General features: G+C 47.6%; 2 protein-coding genes across 7 annotated transcripts in view; both read left to right on the top strand.

The window, feature by feature from the left end:
• VSIG10 (V-set and immunoglobulin domain containing 10) overlaps positions 1-9,887 on the top strand; it is a 41,578-nt gene extending 31,691 nt beyond the window's left edge. For 4 of the 5 annotated variants that reach the window (XM_063785036.1, XM_063785035.1, XM_063785033.1 and 1 more), the window contains 4 exons: positions 2,033-2,143; positions 2,435-2,450; positions 4,887-5,098; positions 6,785-9,887. In XM_063785036.1, coding sequence (XP_063641106.1) covers positions 2,033-2,143; positions 2,435-2,450; positions 4,887-5,098; positions 6,785-6,840 — 395 coding nt within the window. In that variant the 3' untranslated portion in view covers positions 6,841-9,887. The remainder of the gene's footprint in view (positions 1-2,032; positions 2,144-2,434; positions 2,451-4,886; positions 5,099-6,784) is intronic. The other variant, XM_063785034.1, reaches the window with a different exon arrangement.
• Positions 9,888-12,298: 2,411 nt separating this feature from the next.
• Positions 12,299-16,013, top strand: part of WSB2 (WD repeat and SOCS box containing 2) — a 28,373-nt gene continuing 24,658 nt past the window's right edge. The window contains exon 1 of one of the 2 annotated variants that reach the window (XM_016924334.4): positions 12,299-12,448. In XM_016924334.4, the coding sequence (XP_016779823.1) occupies positions 12,436-12,448 (13 nt within the window). In that variant the 5' untranslated portion in view covers positions 12,299-12,435. Of the gene's footprint in view, positions 12,449-12,649; positions 13,256-16,013 lie in introns of those variants that run through there. The other variant, XM_054664676.2, reaches the window with a different exon arrangement.

Here is a 16,013-nt window from a genome sequence, read left to right as displayed (position 1 = left end):
AAAATTACATAATATCTATACACACCAACGAACAGATATCTAGTGTATGTCAGTTGTAAAGCATAACAGCAAAATGAACACCTAAGAAACTATCATCCCACTGAGGATACAGAATAGTACCAACATGCATTAGGTTACTTGTATGTCTCAGGGCCAGATTTGGAAACAACGATAGGGCTGGGCACAGTGGCTCACGCCTGTAATCCCAGCACTTTGGGAGGCCGAGGCGGGTGGATCACTTGAGGCCAGGAGTTCGAGACCAGCCTGGCTAGTATGGTGAAACCCCGTCTTTACTAAAAATACAAAATTACTTGGGAGGCTGAGATGGGCAGATCACCTGAGGTTGGGTGTTCGAGACCATTAGCTGAGCATGGTGGCAGGTGCCTGTAATCCCAGCTACTCGGAAGGCTGAGGCAGAATTGCTTGAATCTGGGAGGCGAAGGTTGCAGTGAGCCGAGATCACGCCACTGCACTTCAGCTTCGGTGACAGAGCGAGAATCCACTTCAAAAAGAAGAAAATAGCAATAGAACTTTAAAAACAGGATGCCTGCTTAAATTTGAGTTTAGAAAAATAAATACTTTTTTTTAAGTATAAGTGTGTCCCAAATATTTCATGGGACATACTTACACTAAAAAACTATTCATTGTTTATCTGAAATCCAAATTTCACTGGGCATACTGAATTTTACCTGGGAACCCTCCCTGTAGGCCTAGTCTCATCTTGGGCCTCTCTTGAAAGGTAACCATGGTCCTGAATTTTAAGTTTTACTATATATGTCTATACTTATTTCTTTTTATTTTTTTTTTTATACAGATGAGGTCGCACTGTGTTGACCAGGTTGGTCTTGAACTCCTGGCCTCAAGTGAGCCTCCCATCTCAGCCTCCCAAAGTGTTGAGATTGCAAGCATGAGCCACCACACCTGGCCTCTTTCTTCCCTTCCCTTCTCCCTTTCCCTTCTCCCTTTTCCCTTTCCTACCTTCCTTCTTTTCTTTCCCTCCCCTCCCCTCCTCTTTCTTTCTTTTTTTTTTTTTTTTTGAGACGGAGTCTTGCTCTGTCACCCAGGCTGGAGTGCAGTGGTGCGATCTTGGCTCACTGCAAGCTCCGCCTCCTGGGTTCATGCCATTCTCCTGCCTCAGCCTCCCAAGTAGCTGGGACTGCAGGCGCCCGCCACTGCGCCCAGCTAATTTTTTGTATTTTTAGTAGAGATGGGGTTTCACTGTGTTAGCCAGGATGGTCTCGACCACCTGACCTCGTGATCTGCCTGCCTCGGCCTCCCAAAGTGCTGGGATTACAGGCGTGAGCCACCGCGCCCGGCCCTCTTTCTTTCTTTGAGATGGAATTTCGCTCTTGTTGCCCAGGCTGGAGTGCAATGGCGCGATCTTGGCTCACCGCAACGCCCACCTCCCGGGTTCAAGTGATTCTCCTGCCTCAGCCTCCCAAGTAGCTGGGATTACAGACGTGCACCGCCACACCTGGCTAATTTTGTATTTTTAGTAGAGACGGGGTTTTAACATGTTGGTCAGGCTGGTCTCGATCTCCCGACTTCAGGTGATCCGCCCTCCTCAGCCTCCCAAAGTGCTGGGATTACAGGCATGCGCCACTGCGCCCGGGCTCTAGTACCAATTCTTAAATAGTGCTTCCTTTGCTCAAGACCCTGTCATATATCAATTATATTTACGTGTGGACCCGTTCCTGGACTCTCTGTTCTGTTCCGTTGATCACTCTGTTTATCATGGCATTGATAACTCTCACACTCTTAACTTACCGTGGCCTTAGAAATAGTCTCAATGTTTGGTAGACAGAGAGATTTTAACTTTCCATTGTTTGTTCACATTCCCTGCTCCATCTGATCCCCACAAACTCTCTGAGGTTGGGTGATAAAATATTTATCTGGCATTACAGACAGGTCATAAGCCTTACCCAGGGTCAGGAATCAAGACAAGAACTGGATCCACGCAGAGAAAGGGAGGTGTTGTTCTAATTGCACTCACATCTGATGGAAGAATCACTGGTGTGATTTGTCTTTACAGAACCTTTAAATATCGGGGGGATTGTGGGAACCATTGTGAGCCTCCTTCTGCTGGGACTGGCCATTATCTCAGGGCTTCTGTTGTATTATAGCCCTGTGTTCTGCTGGAAAGGTAAGGGCTCCCCGGGTCCTTTAGCTTCTTGTCCAGACTTTTGAAAAGGTGCGGGATGGGGAAGGATGGCCCCTGTCATGCTCCCACCTGAAGTTCTGTTCTCTGGGCTTCTTTGCTGGGTCAAGATATACAGTAATAAGTCACCTAAGTACCATCCCGGGACACCCTATCACCTGTCATATTGAGTCAGTTTTCTTATTTGTTCCTCTAGTAAATGTTTGCCTGATTAAGAATCTGTCAGGTTGAAGTGGATGTTACTGGATATTAATGATTTTTCCTTTCTCTCTTCAGTAGGAAACACTTTCAGGTGAGTGTTCCCTAGAATCAAACCAAACACCCATTCCCGCATCTGTCTTCACTTCTGTTTTGTTCCCTTCCTTTCCTAAGAACAATAATAGCAACTACCATTGAGGACCTACGATGTGCTAGACACTGGCCTAGGGATTTCATCAGGTATTCTTATAAACCCTTTCATCATCTCCTCAGGGTGGTGGTGACATCTCCATTTTCCAGATAAGGGGATGGAGGCTCAGTGAAGTAATTTCTGCAAGCTCATTCCAGAAGAAAGCAGCAGTGCCTTCCTTCAGGTCCAGGTCTAATCAATTCCAAAGTCTGTGTTCTTTTACAGCGCCAAACCTCAGGGCTGGACACATTGCAGGTCTGTCATTGAGACAGAAAGACAATGTGTACATTTTGAGCCAGTCATTCATGCATTTGTTTTATTTAATTTTCTAAAAAGAGCTAAAAGAAAGAATCAGTCATAGTCTTAAGTTTTTTTTTCTTTTTTTCTTTTTCTTTTTGAGACAGAATCTCTCTCTTGCTCAGGCTGGAGTGCAGTGGTGCAATCTCAGCTCACTGCAATCCCTACCTCCCAGGTTGAGGCCATTCTCCTGCCTCAGCCTTCCGAGTAGCTGGGATTACAGGTGCGCACCATCACGCCTGGCTAATTTTTGTATTTTTAGTAGAGACACGGTTTCACCATGTTGCCCAGGCTAGTCTCGAACTCCTGGCCTCAAGTGATCTGCCCGCCTCGGCCTCCCAAAGTGCCGGGATTATAGGCATGAGCCACTGCACCCAGCCAGTTTTACAGTGTTTTGGAAGACTACTATGAGCATGCCCAGAACCCCCTCCCAAAAGGAAACCCCAGTAGGGGCGAAGGAACCGAATGGAACTTGTGTATTTCATTTCCTAAGGAGATTCCGGGTGGGAGCGGAGTACTCTTCTCTATGATCCTATGGAAAAACAGTTCTTTACCTATTCAAAATGACAGGATATTATTGACCTGGGACCATCTTTCCTAGCAAAACATTACCTTTACTGCCCTGTATTGGAGGGCCATTCTCAGTAAGTCTGTCATTCCCTGGGCTTATTTCTCACTGGAGGCATCAGTGTGGTATAGTAGGAAAAGGCATTGAGACCACTGGACCTGGGTTCAAATGACAGCTGTGCCATTCCCAAGCCCTGTACCCATAGAAAATCCCTGACCCTTTCTGAGCCTTAGTCTCCTGATTTGTTTCACCAGGGGGTTTGTGAAGATTAAATGACAATGTAACACAGCTCCTTGGGCAGGTGACTGACCTGTGGCATTCATTCTTCTTCCTTAAGAAATGCATAGTCCAGGCCGGGTGCAGTGGCTCACGCCTGTAATCCCAGCCCTTTGGGAGGCCGAGGCGGGTGGATCACCTGAGGTCGGGAGTTCGAGACCAGCCTGACCAACATGGAGAAACCCCATCTCTAGTAAAAATACAAAAAATTAGCCACTTGTGGTGGCGCATGCCTGTAATCCCAGCTGCTTGGGAGGTTGAAGCAGGAGAATTGCTTGAACCTGGGAGGCGGAGGTTGTGGTGAGCCGCGATTGTGCCATTGCACTCCAGCCTGGGCAACAAGAATGAAACTCTGTCTCAAAAAAAAAAAAAAAAAAAGAAGAAGAAGAAATGCACAGTCCAGGCCGGGCACAACAGTGGCTCATGCCTATAATCTCAGCACTCTGGGAGGCCGAGGTGGTTGGATCACCTGAGGCCAGGCATTCGAGACCAGCCTGGCCAACATGTTGAAACCATGTCTCTACTAAAAATACAAAAATTAGCCAGATGTGGTGGCGCATGCCTGTAGTCCCAGCTACTTGGGTGGCTGAGGCAGAAGAATTGCTTGCACCCAGGAGGTGGAGGTTGCAGTGAGCCAAGATTGCGCCACTGCACTCTAGCCTGGGCAACAGCGCAAGACTCCATCCCGAAAAAGAAAAAAAAAAAGAAATGTATAGTCTGAAATGCAAAGTCTGGCTGGGTAGGCAAGCTAGTGAGCTGGTGATAAATAAACTATAGCATGGACTCTAAATGCAATCATTAATTTAGGTCTTTAGCAGGAGGGAGAGGACTTTACCTGGGTCTTCCAAAATGAGGAAGGGGAGAGATTTTGGTAAGTAGAGCAGAATGAGGGCATTTCAGAAAAGGAAAAACATTTGTCTACCTGCTGTAAGGGGACATGAAATGGTAGATGCCTGGGACAATATGGTCACCTGCCCAAGGAGCAGGGGAGTAATAAACCCAGCACGAGATACCATCATCTGAAGCAATTTGTGGCAGCATCTCTGCGGTTACCACACCATCACCTCATTACTTCACCAAGCTGTAATTTTCCATATTACTAATGGGGTTGCAAAGAATCTAGTGTTTCCTATTCAGTGAGGGCTGAAGTTGGGAAAAATAAGAAATCTTCTTGATTATTTTTCCCCTTTGGAAATTAGGGGACAAAACATGGATGATGTCATGGTTTTGGTGGATTCAGAGGAGGAGGAGGAGGAGGAGGAGGAAGATGCTGCAGTAGGGGAACAGGAGGGAGCACATGAGAGAGAGGAGTTGCCAAAAGAAATACCTAAGCAGGACCACATTCACAGAGTGACCGCCTTGGTGAATGGGAACATAGAACAGATGGGAAATGGATTCCAGGATCTACAAGGTAAGCTCTTTTTCCTTAAACAAACAAACAGAAAACAAACAAAAAAAGGCGCGTTGGCTCACGCCTATAATCCCAGCACTTTGGGAGGCCAAGGTGGGAAGATCACTTAAGCCCAGAAGTTCAAGACTAGCCTGGGCAACATGGTGAGACTCTGTCTCTACGAAAAAAAAAAAAAAAAGAAAAGAAAAATTAGCCGGTCATGGTGGTGTGCACCTGTGTTCCCAGCTACTTGGGAGGCTGAGGATCACTTGACTGTAGGAAGTCCAGGCTGCAGTGAGCTATGATCACACCACTGCACTCCAGTCTGGGCAGCAGTAGGAAACCTGCCTCAAAAAAAAAAAAAAGCCCACAAACCTCTGAACTGCTGCAGTGAGCTTCCCAGCAGGAAATCTCTAAGGGGTGAGTTTAGTTTTTTTAAAAGGCTGGGGAAGATAGCTAAACTTTAGTCTAGAACCTGAGACTACTATCAACTACCAACATGAAAATCAAATTGACAAACACTTAATCAAGGTCCTGGTCTAGGGTAGGCACAATATTGGCATTGTGGGAGAACAGAAAATAGAGACTGGTAGTGTCTGCATGCAGGGAGCTTTACAAGACCAGTTCAGGCCAGGTGCGGTGGCTCACGCCTATAATCCCAGCATTTTGGGAGGCTGAGGCAGGTGGATCATTTGAGGTCAGGAGTTTGAGACTAGCCTGGCCAACATGGTGAGACCCCCATCTCTACTAAAAATACAAAAATCAGCTGGGTGTGGTAGGTGCCTGTAATCCCAGCTACTTGGGAGACCAAGGCAGGAGAATCACTTGAACCCGGGAGACGGAGGCTGCAGTGAGCCGAGATCGTGCCACTGCACTTCAGCCTGGGTGACAGAGTAAGACTCTGTCTCAAAAAAAAAAAAAAAAAAAAAAAAAAAAGGCCAGTTTAGGGGAACAAACGAAAACCTGCAGGGGAAATGGAAACAGGAGCAAGATTGAACCAACACATTGAGAGAGCAGTAGAGGAGCTGTTGCAGGAAGATATTTGATTAATTGCCTGATGGACAACACATTTAAAAATTATAGGCACGGTTGCTCATGCCTGTAATCCCAGCACTTTGGGAGGCCAAAGTAGGTGGATCGCTGGAGCTCAGGAGTTCGAGACTAGCCTTGGGAACATGGCAAAACGTGTCTCTACTAAGAATACAAAAAATTAGCTGAGTAGGTGGCATGTACCTGTAGCCCCAGCTACTTGGGAGGCTGAGGTGGGAGAATCACCTGAGCCTGGGAAGTTGAGGCTGCAGTGAGATGAGATCGTGCCACTGCAGCAAAATTTATAGGACCTCAGAGAAAGATAAGAGCCCGGAGAGGTGTGCTGGTCAGGGGAAGCTTTATGGAAGAGATGGACATGAAGCAAGGCGTTAAGACAGCTGAGTTGGAATAAGCAGAAAGGAGAGAGGGCGTTTCAGGTGAGGGGAGGGGCGTGAGCTGAGGACATGAAGGGTGGCTGGTATCAAGCATGCCTAGAGGTTCTGAATGTAGAAAACAGGTGAAAAGGGGAAAACACACGCTGCCCTACCTTCTCCATGAGATCCCTTTCTGTGGCTCACCAGGAAAGGACTAGAAATCACTGAGATGATTGATGACTGATGGTGGAAATAGAATCACACTCTGATTACAAAGCATTGGGTTTATTTCCCCCCTGTGCAGATGACAGCAGTGAGGAGCAAAGTGACATTGTTCAAGAAGAAGACAGGCCAGTCTGAAGAAGAGGATGGTCCGTGGTTGTCTTGCTCCGAAAGCTTGGAAAGCTACATTGAAGACGAGCTCTTCATTCAGCTTTGACTCCACCTGCACCCCTGGCGGGGGCTTGCACTAACAACGTTTGGGTCTCAGCAAAAAACAAAACCAAGCACACACATCTTTCCTTCCATGTATTGAAAAACATTGGTTTGATTTGCTCTCAGTTTTCCCAATGATGTTTAAAAGCTTTGAGAAGGAAAGCTGCTTTGGTGTCTGAGGTGCCACTTCTGCTGTGAATCCTGGCTTTATCCAGGTTGATCTACTGTGATAGATGCTGATTTAGAGGGAACAGAGGTCAGGGAAGCACTGGGTCTTGGTGCCTTTTGCCACTTTTTTTTTTTTTTTTTTTTTTTTGAGACGGAGTCTCCCTCTATTGCCTAGGCTGGAGTGCAATGGCACGATCTTGGCTCACCACAACTTCTGCCTCCCAGGTTCAAGCGATTCTCCTGCCTCAGCCACGGCACCTTGCAAATATCAGCTCCTTGGAACAGGTGAAGTTCCAGGTACCAATGCCAATCAGAGGAAGGCAGTTTGGTTCAGGCTTTGGAGTTAGAAACACCTGAAGTTGAATCTGGGCTCTGTTGCTTCCTTCTTTCATGGGCTAGAGCACGACTCTTTACCTCTCTCTTGGCCTCAATTTCCTCACCTGTAAAATAGATGAGGAAATTGCTCACTTATTGTTGTCTCGTTCTGAAAGCTTGGAAAGCTACATCGAAGATGAGCTCTTCATTCAGCTTTGATTTGACCTGTACCCCTGGTGGGGGATTGCACTGGCAACATTTGGGTCTCAGCAAAAAAACCAAGCACACACATCTTTCCTTCCATTTATTGAAAAACATCTTTGTAAGATCCATTCATTGAAAAACATAATCCATTTATTGAAAAATATCTTTGTAAGATCACCTGCTAAATATGAAAATCTGACTTGAATTTGTACTCTTTAAAGTTGTGTATCTGCTCTAGTGGGCAGGACCTAGGGCTTAAAGGGGAACTTCCTTTCTCCAATTCTAAGAACTGGGACTCTAAAATGAGAAGCTGGTTGTCTGAAGTAACCCTGCAGGTGTGGTTGGGGAAGGTCTGTTTTCTTGGATGAAGGAACTAAATTAAGCATATCAGAGCACTGTCTTAACCAGTTTTATTTCCCTGGAGATAGAATTCTTTTAAAAAGAGTTAGGGAGCTGGTAATAGGAAGTGCCTTTCATTATAACTACATTTTGCAGAGCTTCATATTTATATACAAGCCTCCTAGGTGATACACTGTTAGCTTGCAGACTTTCCTATGCTTCATTTCTCCTGTTGCTTTCAAAGAAGGCAGGAGACACGTTTAATAACAGAGTATCTGGTGATAAGAATTGCTTGGGCAAGCAAACCAGCTCATCTGGACTGTTTCTTAGTCTTGGAAGTGGGAAGAGGAAAACTTGTTTCCTTCCTGCTTCTTAAGGATATTCTGAGGGTACACTGATCAATAACACTAAATTTGGAATGAAAATACCATGTGATGAGTTTAGCCTGCTGATGCTTCCAGTAGATCCTTGCATAGTTTCAAGATTTAAGTTTTCCGATTTCATATAAATTTCTTAAAGTCGAGGACCTTATAAGGGTGCAATGGATGTTTGCTAAATACAAAAAACTGACTTGAATTTGCACTCTTTAATGTTGCGTATCTGCTCTAGTGGGCAGGACCTAGGGCTTAAAGGGGAACTTCCTTTCTCCAATTCTAGGAACTGGAACTCTAAAATGAGAAGCTGGTTGTCTGAAGTAACCCTGCAGGTGTGGTTGGGGAAGATCTGTTTTCTTGGATGAAGGGATTAAACTGAGCAAATCACTAGAAGTATGCCCTGTCCCCTGCTCAGAACACTGGGGAGCTCAAGAGTGGGCTGCAATGTGTACCCCTCAGGAATAGCTGTGAATTGCAGGTCTACTGGCTTTTTGCTTTTTGTCTTTTGCTGCAAGGTACCCCATGTACTTAACCATTCTCAACAGTGTAAATCAGTGTCATTTTAGAATGAGATACTCAGCTTGCTTCTAAAGTCACTGAATTACTGAGTGAGTCTCTCCTTTAGAGTCTTCGGCAACCAAATTCCAGAATTGAAGAGTCTACTACTCAGAGGCAACAAGATTAAAAAAAGAAAACACAAAAACTGTTGAGGTGAAAAAAAAAAAACCCCTAGCTAGGAACACAGAGAATGTTTTGTAGGATCACTGGGATATTTTCCACAACTTCCTCTTCTCTAGCACACACATCTGTTGATAGGAAATATTTGAGGGTTTTTCCACTACCAAATGGGAGCTTCATGGTCCTGGTGTCAAACACTATAAACCTTTGACCAGCTGAGCTGTGACTGCTGTCACATATCTGAGTCCTGTGTGCACAGTAATATCCTGGGTCAGGTAAAATCCAGGTCTTCAAGTTTTAAGGATTTTTTGAAGAATTCGGGCTTCTTTAAGACGATCCATGCCCAAATCCACAAGCTTGTTGACAGTGGATTACAGTTTGTCTGGCAAAGTCCAAGTTGTTACACTGTGCTTTAAAAAAAATCTTATCTGCATGTATTGTTAACTTAGAGACCATGAGATCTATTTATCAGGACCAGGAAGATACACACTTCAGGTCCATTGCAACTGACTTTTTTCTTGTTTTTCTCAAACCCTGGTGGACCCTGGGAAGAGGGCCTCCACAATTCTGTGGCTTTGATATTAGCCCCAATTCTCACAAGCACATACAAGCCCCATAATTGCCGCAGGAAAACACAAGATGGAAAACTGCAATAACCCATGCACTGAGACTTAGAAAATCATCCTTACTAGGTAAAATGTATTATGATGCAATAAGTGCCAACTGATATTTCTCACGTTGGGACTGGCCAGGAACTGCTGCAAAGAAAAATAAGCAGCTCCTTCTCCATTATTTACATTTTAAGATGTGGTGGGGGGAGGTTGGGAGAAATTAGTTCTGAGGTTATCATATGCCTTTTTTAAAAGATAATGGAATAAAGCTATTTTTAAGTAAGTGCTTTTGTGATCTTGATTGAGACCTGGTTAGTAAATTGAAAGACTTGGAAACACGAACTTGCCAAAAAAAAATTTTTTTACTAGCTTTTTAAAAATTGGTAACAATATTCTTCTCACCTCAGCCCCGCCTTTTTTTTTTTCCTCCAGACGGAGCCTCCATCACCCAGGCTGGTGTGCAATGGCAAGATCTCAGCTCACTGCAACCTCCACCTCCTGGGTTCAAGTGATTCTCCTGCCTCAGTCTCCCGAGTAGCCGGGTTTACAGGTGCCCGCCACCACACCCAGCTAATTTTTGTATTTTTAGTAGAGATTGGGTTTGGCCATATCGGCCAGGCTGGTCTCGAACTCCTGACCTCAGGTGATCTGCCCGCCTTGGTCTCCCAAAGTGCTGGGATTACAGGCATGAGCCATCGCGCCCTGCGACCTTACCCTTTTATTCTTTTCCATGACGTGTACATAAAAACGAGGCCTGTAAGACTCCAGGAATCGAAGGAATTTGGGAGACAAAAAATGGAGACTCAGAAAATTAGAGAAGAGAAAAATGGGAGGGGGGAGGCTGGACAATAAAACGGGGGGTCCTCAGGAGGCAGGAAATTAGCGATTAAATGGGAGCAGAGGTGGAGGAGGCCGACACTGGTGCCAGAGATAAAAGTGGAGTCCCAGAAAAAGGGGTGCGCTGGGCCGCTTTTAAAATTGGGAAACATAAAAAATACCCAGTGGAAAATGAAGAGAGAGAACGGGGCATGCTAAAGTTAACATGGGCGGCGAGAAAGGGACAGGTAGCCAGCGGAAAAGGGGGAGACTGAGAAACCGGCAGGTTCAAAAAAAAGAAAAAAAAAACCGGCCAAGCGGGGTGAACAGGAGTGTAACCCAGGAGGCCAAACGGGACACAGGAAGGACGGGACACAGGAAGGACGTACCCAGGGCTCATAAAACAGGGGCCTGGGTAAAAAAAACCCGAAACATTAAAACGGAGAGACCATGGTGAAAAAGAACACGGGAACCTCAGTTACCGTAGAAAACATAGGTTGCGTTAGAAAGCAAAGAAATTTAAAATGGAACCACTGCGATCCGGAGCTCTGGGACCAGTGACCGGCAAATGGAGAGGGCACTTGGAGGGAAGCGAAGAAAGGCGGGGAGAAAAGAATGAGAGGCGGGAGAGTGACTTGAATGAAGGTGACACCAAGAACCGCGGGAAGAGCTTGGGCCCAAAGCAGGAAAGGGAAGCGCTCGAGTTGGGGGTAAGGGGAGGCATTTTGGGGACAATGAGCTGAGCTCAGTAAGAAATCCCCAAGCCACTGATACTACTGGGGACCGGACAACTAAGAAATGGGGTCTTTCAGGCATGAAAAGCCTCCATGATGACTCCTGCCCTGGCCCTGGAATGTTAAAAAGGGGGCGTCTGACCCAAGCGAGCCATTTCTTGAGGCTATGCAGGTAGACAGGGAGAGCAGGTTTCTCAGGGGGACGGGGACAGGCGAGGCTGTCGCAGTAGGTAGTTAAGGGGACAGTCTTCTTCCGAATCGCTCCTGCCCCGTTTTTTATCTCGTTCCCACCCCCACTCCGGTTTTCACCCTGCCCTCCTCTCCCCACCGCCCCGTTTTCTCCTCACTTCCCTCTCCCATTACCGGAGCCATTGAGTAGCCCCCCTTGTTTTACCCTAGCCTTGACCCTCGCCGCACCCCCCAATTCTTACGTCCTCCCCAGCACCTGGTTATTACACCTTCCTTCCACCCCCTCCCCATTTTCCCCTAAGCCCAGCTCTCCCCCAGGTTTCTTCTCGGCCAGTGTTCCCTCCACCCTATTTCTCCCGCCCCCATTTTTACCCGTTTCCCCCCTCATCGGCCTTCGCATGGCTCCATTTTCACCTGCCCCTCCCCTCGACTTCGCTTCAGCCCCTTTGGTTCCCCTTACCCCCACAGCCCTCAGTCCCCCTCTCTCCGTTCTCCCCGGATCGCCGCTTCCCCTGCTTGGTTTTTCCCTCAGCCCGGCTCTACCACTCTCCAACACCCCCTTTTCCCCTGAGCCCGGCTTCCCCTACTCCGGTTTCTATCGCTCCCCTTTTCCCGGTTTCCTTCAGCTCTGTTCACCTCCCTCCCTTCCCCGTTTTTATCCGGCGCTGGTTCCCCTCAGGACCCCGCACAACCCCTGGGTTTTATCCCGTTCGCGCCCCACCCTGTTTCCGCTCAGCTCCCCCCACCCCTGCCCCATTTTCATCTGGTTCGCGCGTCTTCCCCGCCCCCGTTTCCCCTCAGCAACCCCTCAGCTTTTATCCCGTCAGCGTACCGCCCCCCCGATTTTCCATCTTTTCCCTCAGCTGCCCCCCACCGTTTTTATCCCGTCCGCACCCCCCCTCCGTTTCCCCTGCGCCCCGCCCCCGCGCGTCTCCGCCCGCGCCCACCGCCATGTGACGGGAAGCAGCTGATGGCCTCTCCGGGCGGCGGCGGCGGCCTGGCCGGGGCGGGCGGCGCGGGGGCGGCATGAGGGCCCGCGGCCCGGGGGGCTGAGGCGCCCGCCGCCTGCCGCGGGGGCCGCTCGCGTCCTCCATGGAGGCCGGAGGTGAGTGGGGCCGGGCGCGCCCGTTCCCGCCCGGCGGGGCCCTGGCCCGTTCTCCCGGGGGAGGGGGGAGGCGACCCCGGGGCGGGCTGGGCGGGGTGGGGCGGGGGCTGGACGCGGCGGGGGCGTCCGGCCTGGGAGGTCCGCGCGGGGCCGGCGGGGGTGCGCGCCCGGCGACCAGCTTTGTTTCACTTTCGTTGTCAGTGGCCGCCACCCTGACTCCCGCCGGCGACAGGATCGGGAAGATCGGGCTTCTGCGGGAGGAGATCCCCCGACCGGGACAGAGGGGGCTCCCGGGTGGGACTCGGGGCGGGGGGCACCAAGCCCTAAAACGGAGATCCCCAAGGGGGTGGGTGCCCCTGGGTACCCAGGTGCCAGGGGACGCACTTGCATGTCTGGATGGGAGTCACCTCTGTCCCTCACAAGCTGTGTGATCGTGACAGTGGACAAGCCACTGAACCACCGCCACCCACGTCTCAGTTTTGATCTGCAAAATGGGATAATTCTAGTACCTTCCTCGGAGGGTGGTTGGGACCCGGTAAAAATGGGGTCTGGGGTCTGGGTTCCCTATTGAAACAATCTATTCCCAGCCTCTCCCACTGGAGATTAATTCAGTGGAGGTGGGGCGGGACTGGAGACGCTGATCCCTGGTGACATGTATGATCAGGCAAATTTAGGATACACTGATGGGTGGGGACCTTGCCTCTGTTCTTGTTAACTGCCATCCCCAGCAGAAGACAGCGTGGAAGTCAGAGGATATTGGATATACCTCAAGCCAGCCCAGATGAACATAAAATCTCGGTGGGAAAGGTGTGTCTCTTATGCAAGGGGAAAAAAACCCCAAGACGCATGCACGCCTTGGCCCTCTCCCCTCCAACGACCTTCCCTCGGAACCCCACTTGGGATAGATTTAGAATTGACTCCGGGAGTCCCAGGTCTTGAAGGACCCGAGTTTAAATGTAATTTCCTTAGGAGAAATTTTCAGAGCAGGTTCAAGGCCTAGGGCTCAGAATTTGTTCCAGAACTTCATTGTAATCTTGCAGCCAAGTTCAAGCTTTATCCTGGTCTGGAGGGTTCTGATTGCTGATGGCTTGTTACTGTGGGTGGGAAGGTTGAAATCTGGGTATTCCCTGGGGTGGTGTTACTTTTTAATTTAGGAAATGACATTTCTTTGTTTGCTGAAGTCAGGCATTGAGTTAAAGGCAGCTCTCTCTCCTTCCCATCTAGATAAGGGCTTTCTTTTCAGTGAGTGTTACCCGTAGAATTCTTTTTAAAAGGGCCCCTACTGTTTGTGTAGATCCTATGTGAATCTTTTTATAGCTTCCGTTTCATTTCCATTGCCTCCTTACAGTTCAATCTGAAAGCAATCTGTAGCTAGCCTGCCTTTTTAACAGAAATCTGTTTCCAGTTCTGGGGTTTTCCTAAAGATTGACAACTTCGTTTTGAGGGTGTAGGCAGGGTTGTTGAGAGCTGCCAAGTTACTGTACAAAAAAGGCCAGAGTTTTAACTTATTTTCAAATGGAATAAAGCCCATTGTAAAGGAAATACAATGGGCAACAGTTGAAATCTTCAGAGCAATGGTTAGACTTCACTTATTCATTCAGCAAATATTTGTTGAACGTCTACTATGTGCCAGGCACCCTCTAGGCCAGCCCCGACCAACAGAAGTCTAATGTGAGCCACGTATGTAATTTAAAATGTTCAAGTAGCCACATTAAAAAGAAAAAAGAACTAGGTGACAATTTAAAAACTCTTTCAATCCAACATGTCTAAAATATTCCTGCTACATGTAATCAAATAAATTGTAATGTTTTAGATTTTTTTGTGTGCTAAGTGTTCAAAATGTGTTGTGTATTTTATACTTAAACAGCCCATCTGAATTCTGACTTGCCACATTTCAAGTGGTTGGTAACCACATGTGATTTCCCTATTAGACAGTGTAGCCGAATAGCAGTGAACTGGCAAGTTTGGGTGGGTTCAGAAAGAGACAGACAATAAATACGTAAAAATGACAGGCAATCAAGAAAATATCAACCAAACGCGCTGGGGTGGCTCACGCCTGTAATCCCAGCACTTTGGGAGGCTGAGGCGGGCAGATCACTTGAGGTCAGGAGTTCGAGACCAGCCTCACCAACATAATGAAACTCCGTCTCTACTAAAAATACAAAATTAACCAGGCGTGGTGGTGCATACCTGTAATCCCAGCTACTCAGGAGGCTGAGGCAGGAGAACCGCTTGAACTGGAGAGGCGGAGGTTGCAGTGAACCAAGATCTCGCCATTGCACTCCAGCCTGGGCAACAAGAGTGAAACTCCATCTCAAAAAAAAAAAAGAAAAAAGAAAAAAGAAAAAGAAAATATCTAAGTGATGGTTATAAAGAAAATCAAATGGTTAAAGGAAAGTGAATGGTGCCAGGCGCAGTGGCCCAGCAGTTTGGGAGGCCAACTTGGGTAGATCACTTGAGCTCAGGAGTTTGAGACCAGTCTAGGCAGCATGGCAAAACCCCATCTCTGCAAAAAATACCGAACTATAGGCGCGTGCATGGTAGAATGCGCCTGTAGCCCCAGCTACTGGGGAGGCTGAGATGGGAGGATCATCTGAGCCTGGGGAGGTCGAGGTTGCAGTGAGCCGTGATGGTGCTACTGCATTCCAGCCTGGGCAGCAGAGCAAGACCCTGTCTCAAAAAAAATAAAACATAAAAAAGGAAAGTGTATGGTCACTTTAGATAGTGAGGCCAGGATGGTCTCTGAGAAGGTGACATGAGGACCAATCCCTGAATGATAAGATGGAGCAACTGAGGAAAGCTTTTGAGGCTGGTGGAATATCTAATATACATGTCCTGATGCAGGAAAAATCACCTAGCTTCCTGCTGGCTGGGGTCATAGCTTTCATCTCTGTGTTAAGGCTAACTGCTTTGCCTAGAAGAGGCTTATAATATATACCTTTCCACTCAGCCTGATTGTCCAAACACATCCCATTGTTTAATTAGAACACCCTGATCCAGGGCCAGGTGCAATGGCTCATGCCTGCAGGAGAATCGCTTGAGCTCAGGAGATCAAAACCAGCTTGGTCAACATAGCCAGACCCCCATCTCTACTAAAAATTTAAGTTTAAAAAAAAAAAAAATGCTGAGTGTGGTGGTATGCCCCCGTAGCCCCAGATACACAGGAGGCTGAGGCGGGAGGATCACTTGAATCTGGGTGGGAGGTTGAGGCTGCAGTGAGCTGTGATTCAGCCACTGCACCCCAGCCTGGGTCTCAAAAAAAAAAAAAAACCCAAATATATATATATATATGAATATGATATACTTGAAATTTGCTAAGAGTAGATTTTAAGTGTTCTCACCACACAAAAATAAGTATGTGAGGTAATGCATATATGGTAATGAGCTTGACTGAGCCATTCCACAATGTATACATATATCAAAACATGTTATATTCCATAATATATACAATTTTTATTTATCAGTTTAAAAAAGAAGAGGCTGGACGCGGTGACTCATGCCTGCAATCCCAGCACTTTGGGAGGCCAAGGTGGGCAGATCACCTGAGGTCAGGAGTTCGAGACCA

Source organism: Pan troglodytes, chromosome 10 (assembly GCF_028858775.2).
Source record: "Pan troglodytes isolate AG18354 chromosome 10, NHGRI_mPanTro3-v2.0_pri, whole genome shotgun sequence".
NCBI classification, from domain to species: Eukaryota; Metazoa; Chordata; class Mammalia; order Primates; family Hominidae; genus Pan; species Pan troglodytes.
The sequence above is the reverse complement of the archived record's forward strand: the minus strand, read 5'-3'. Positions and strand labels throughout refer to the sequence as shown.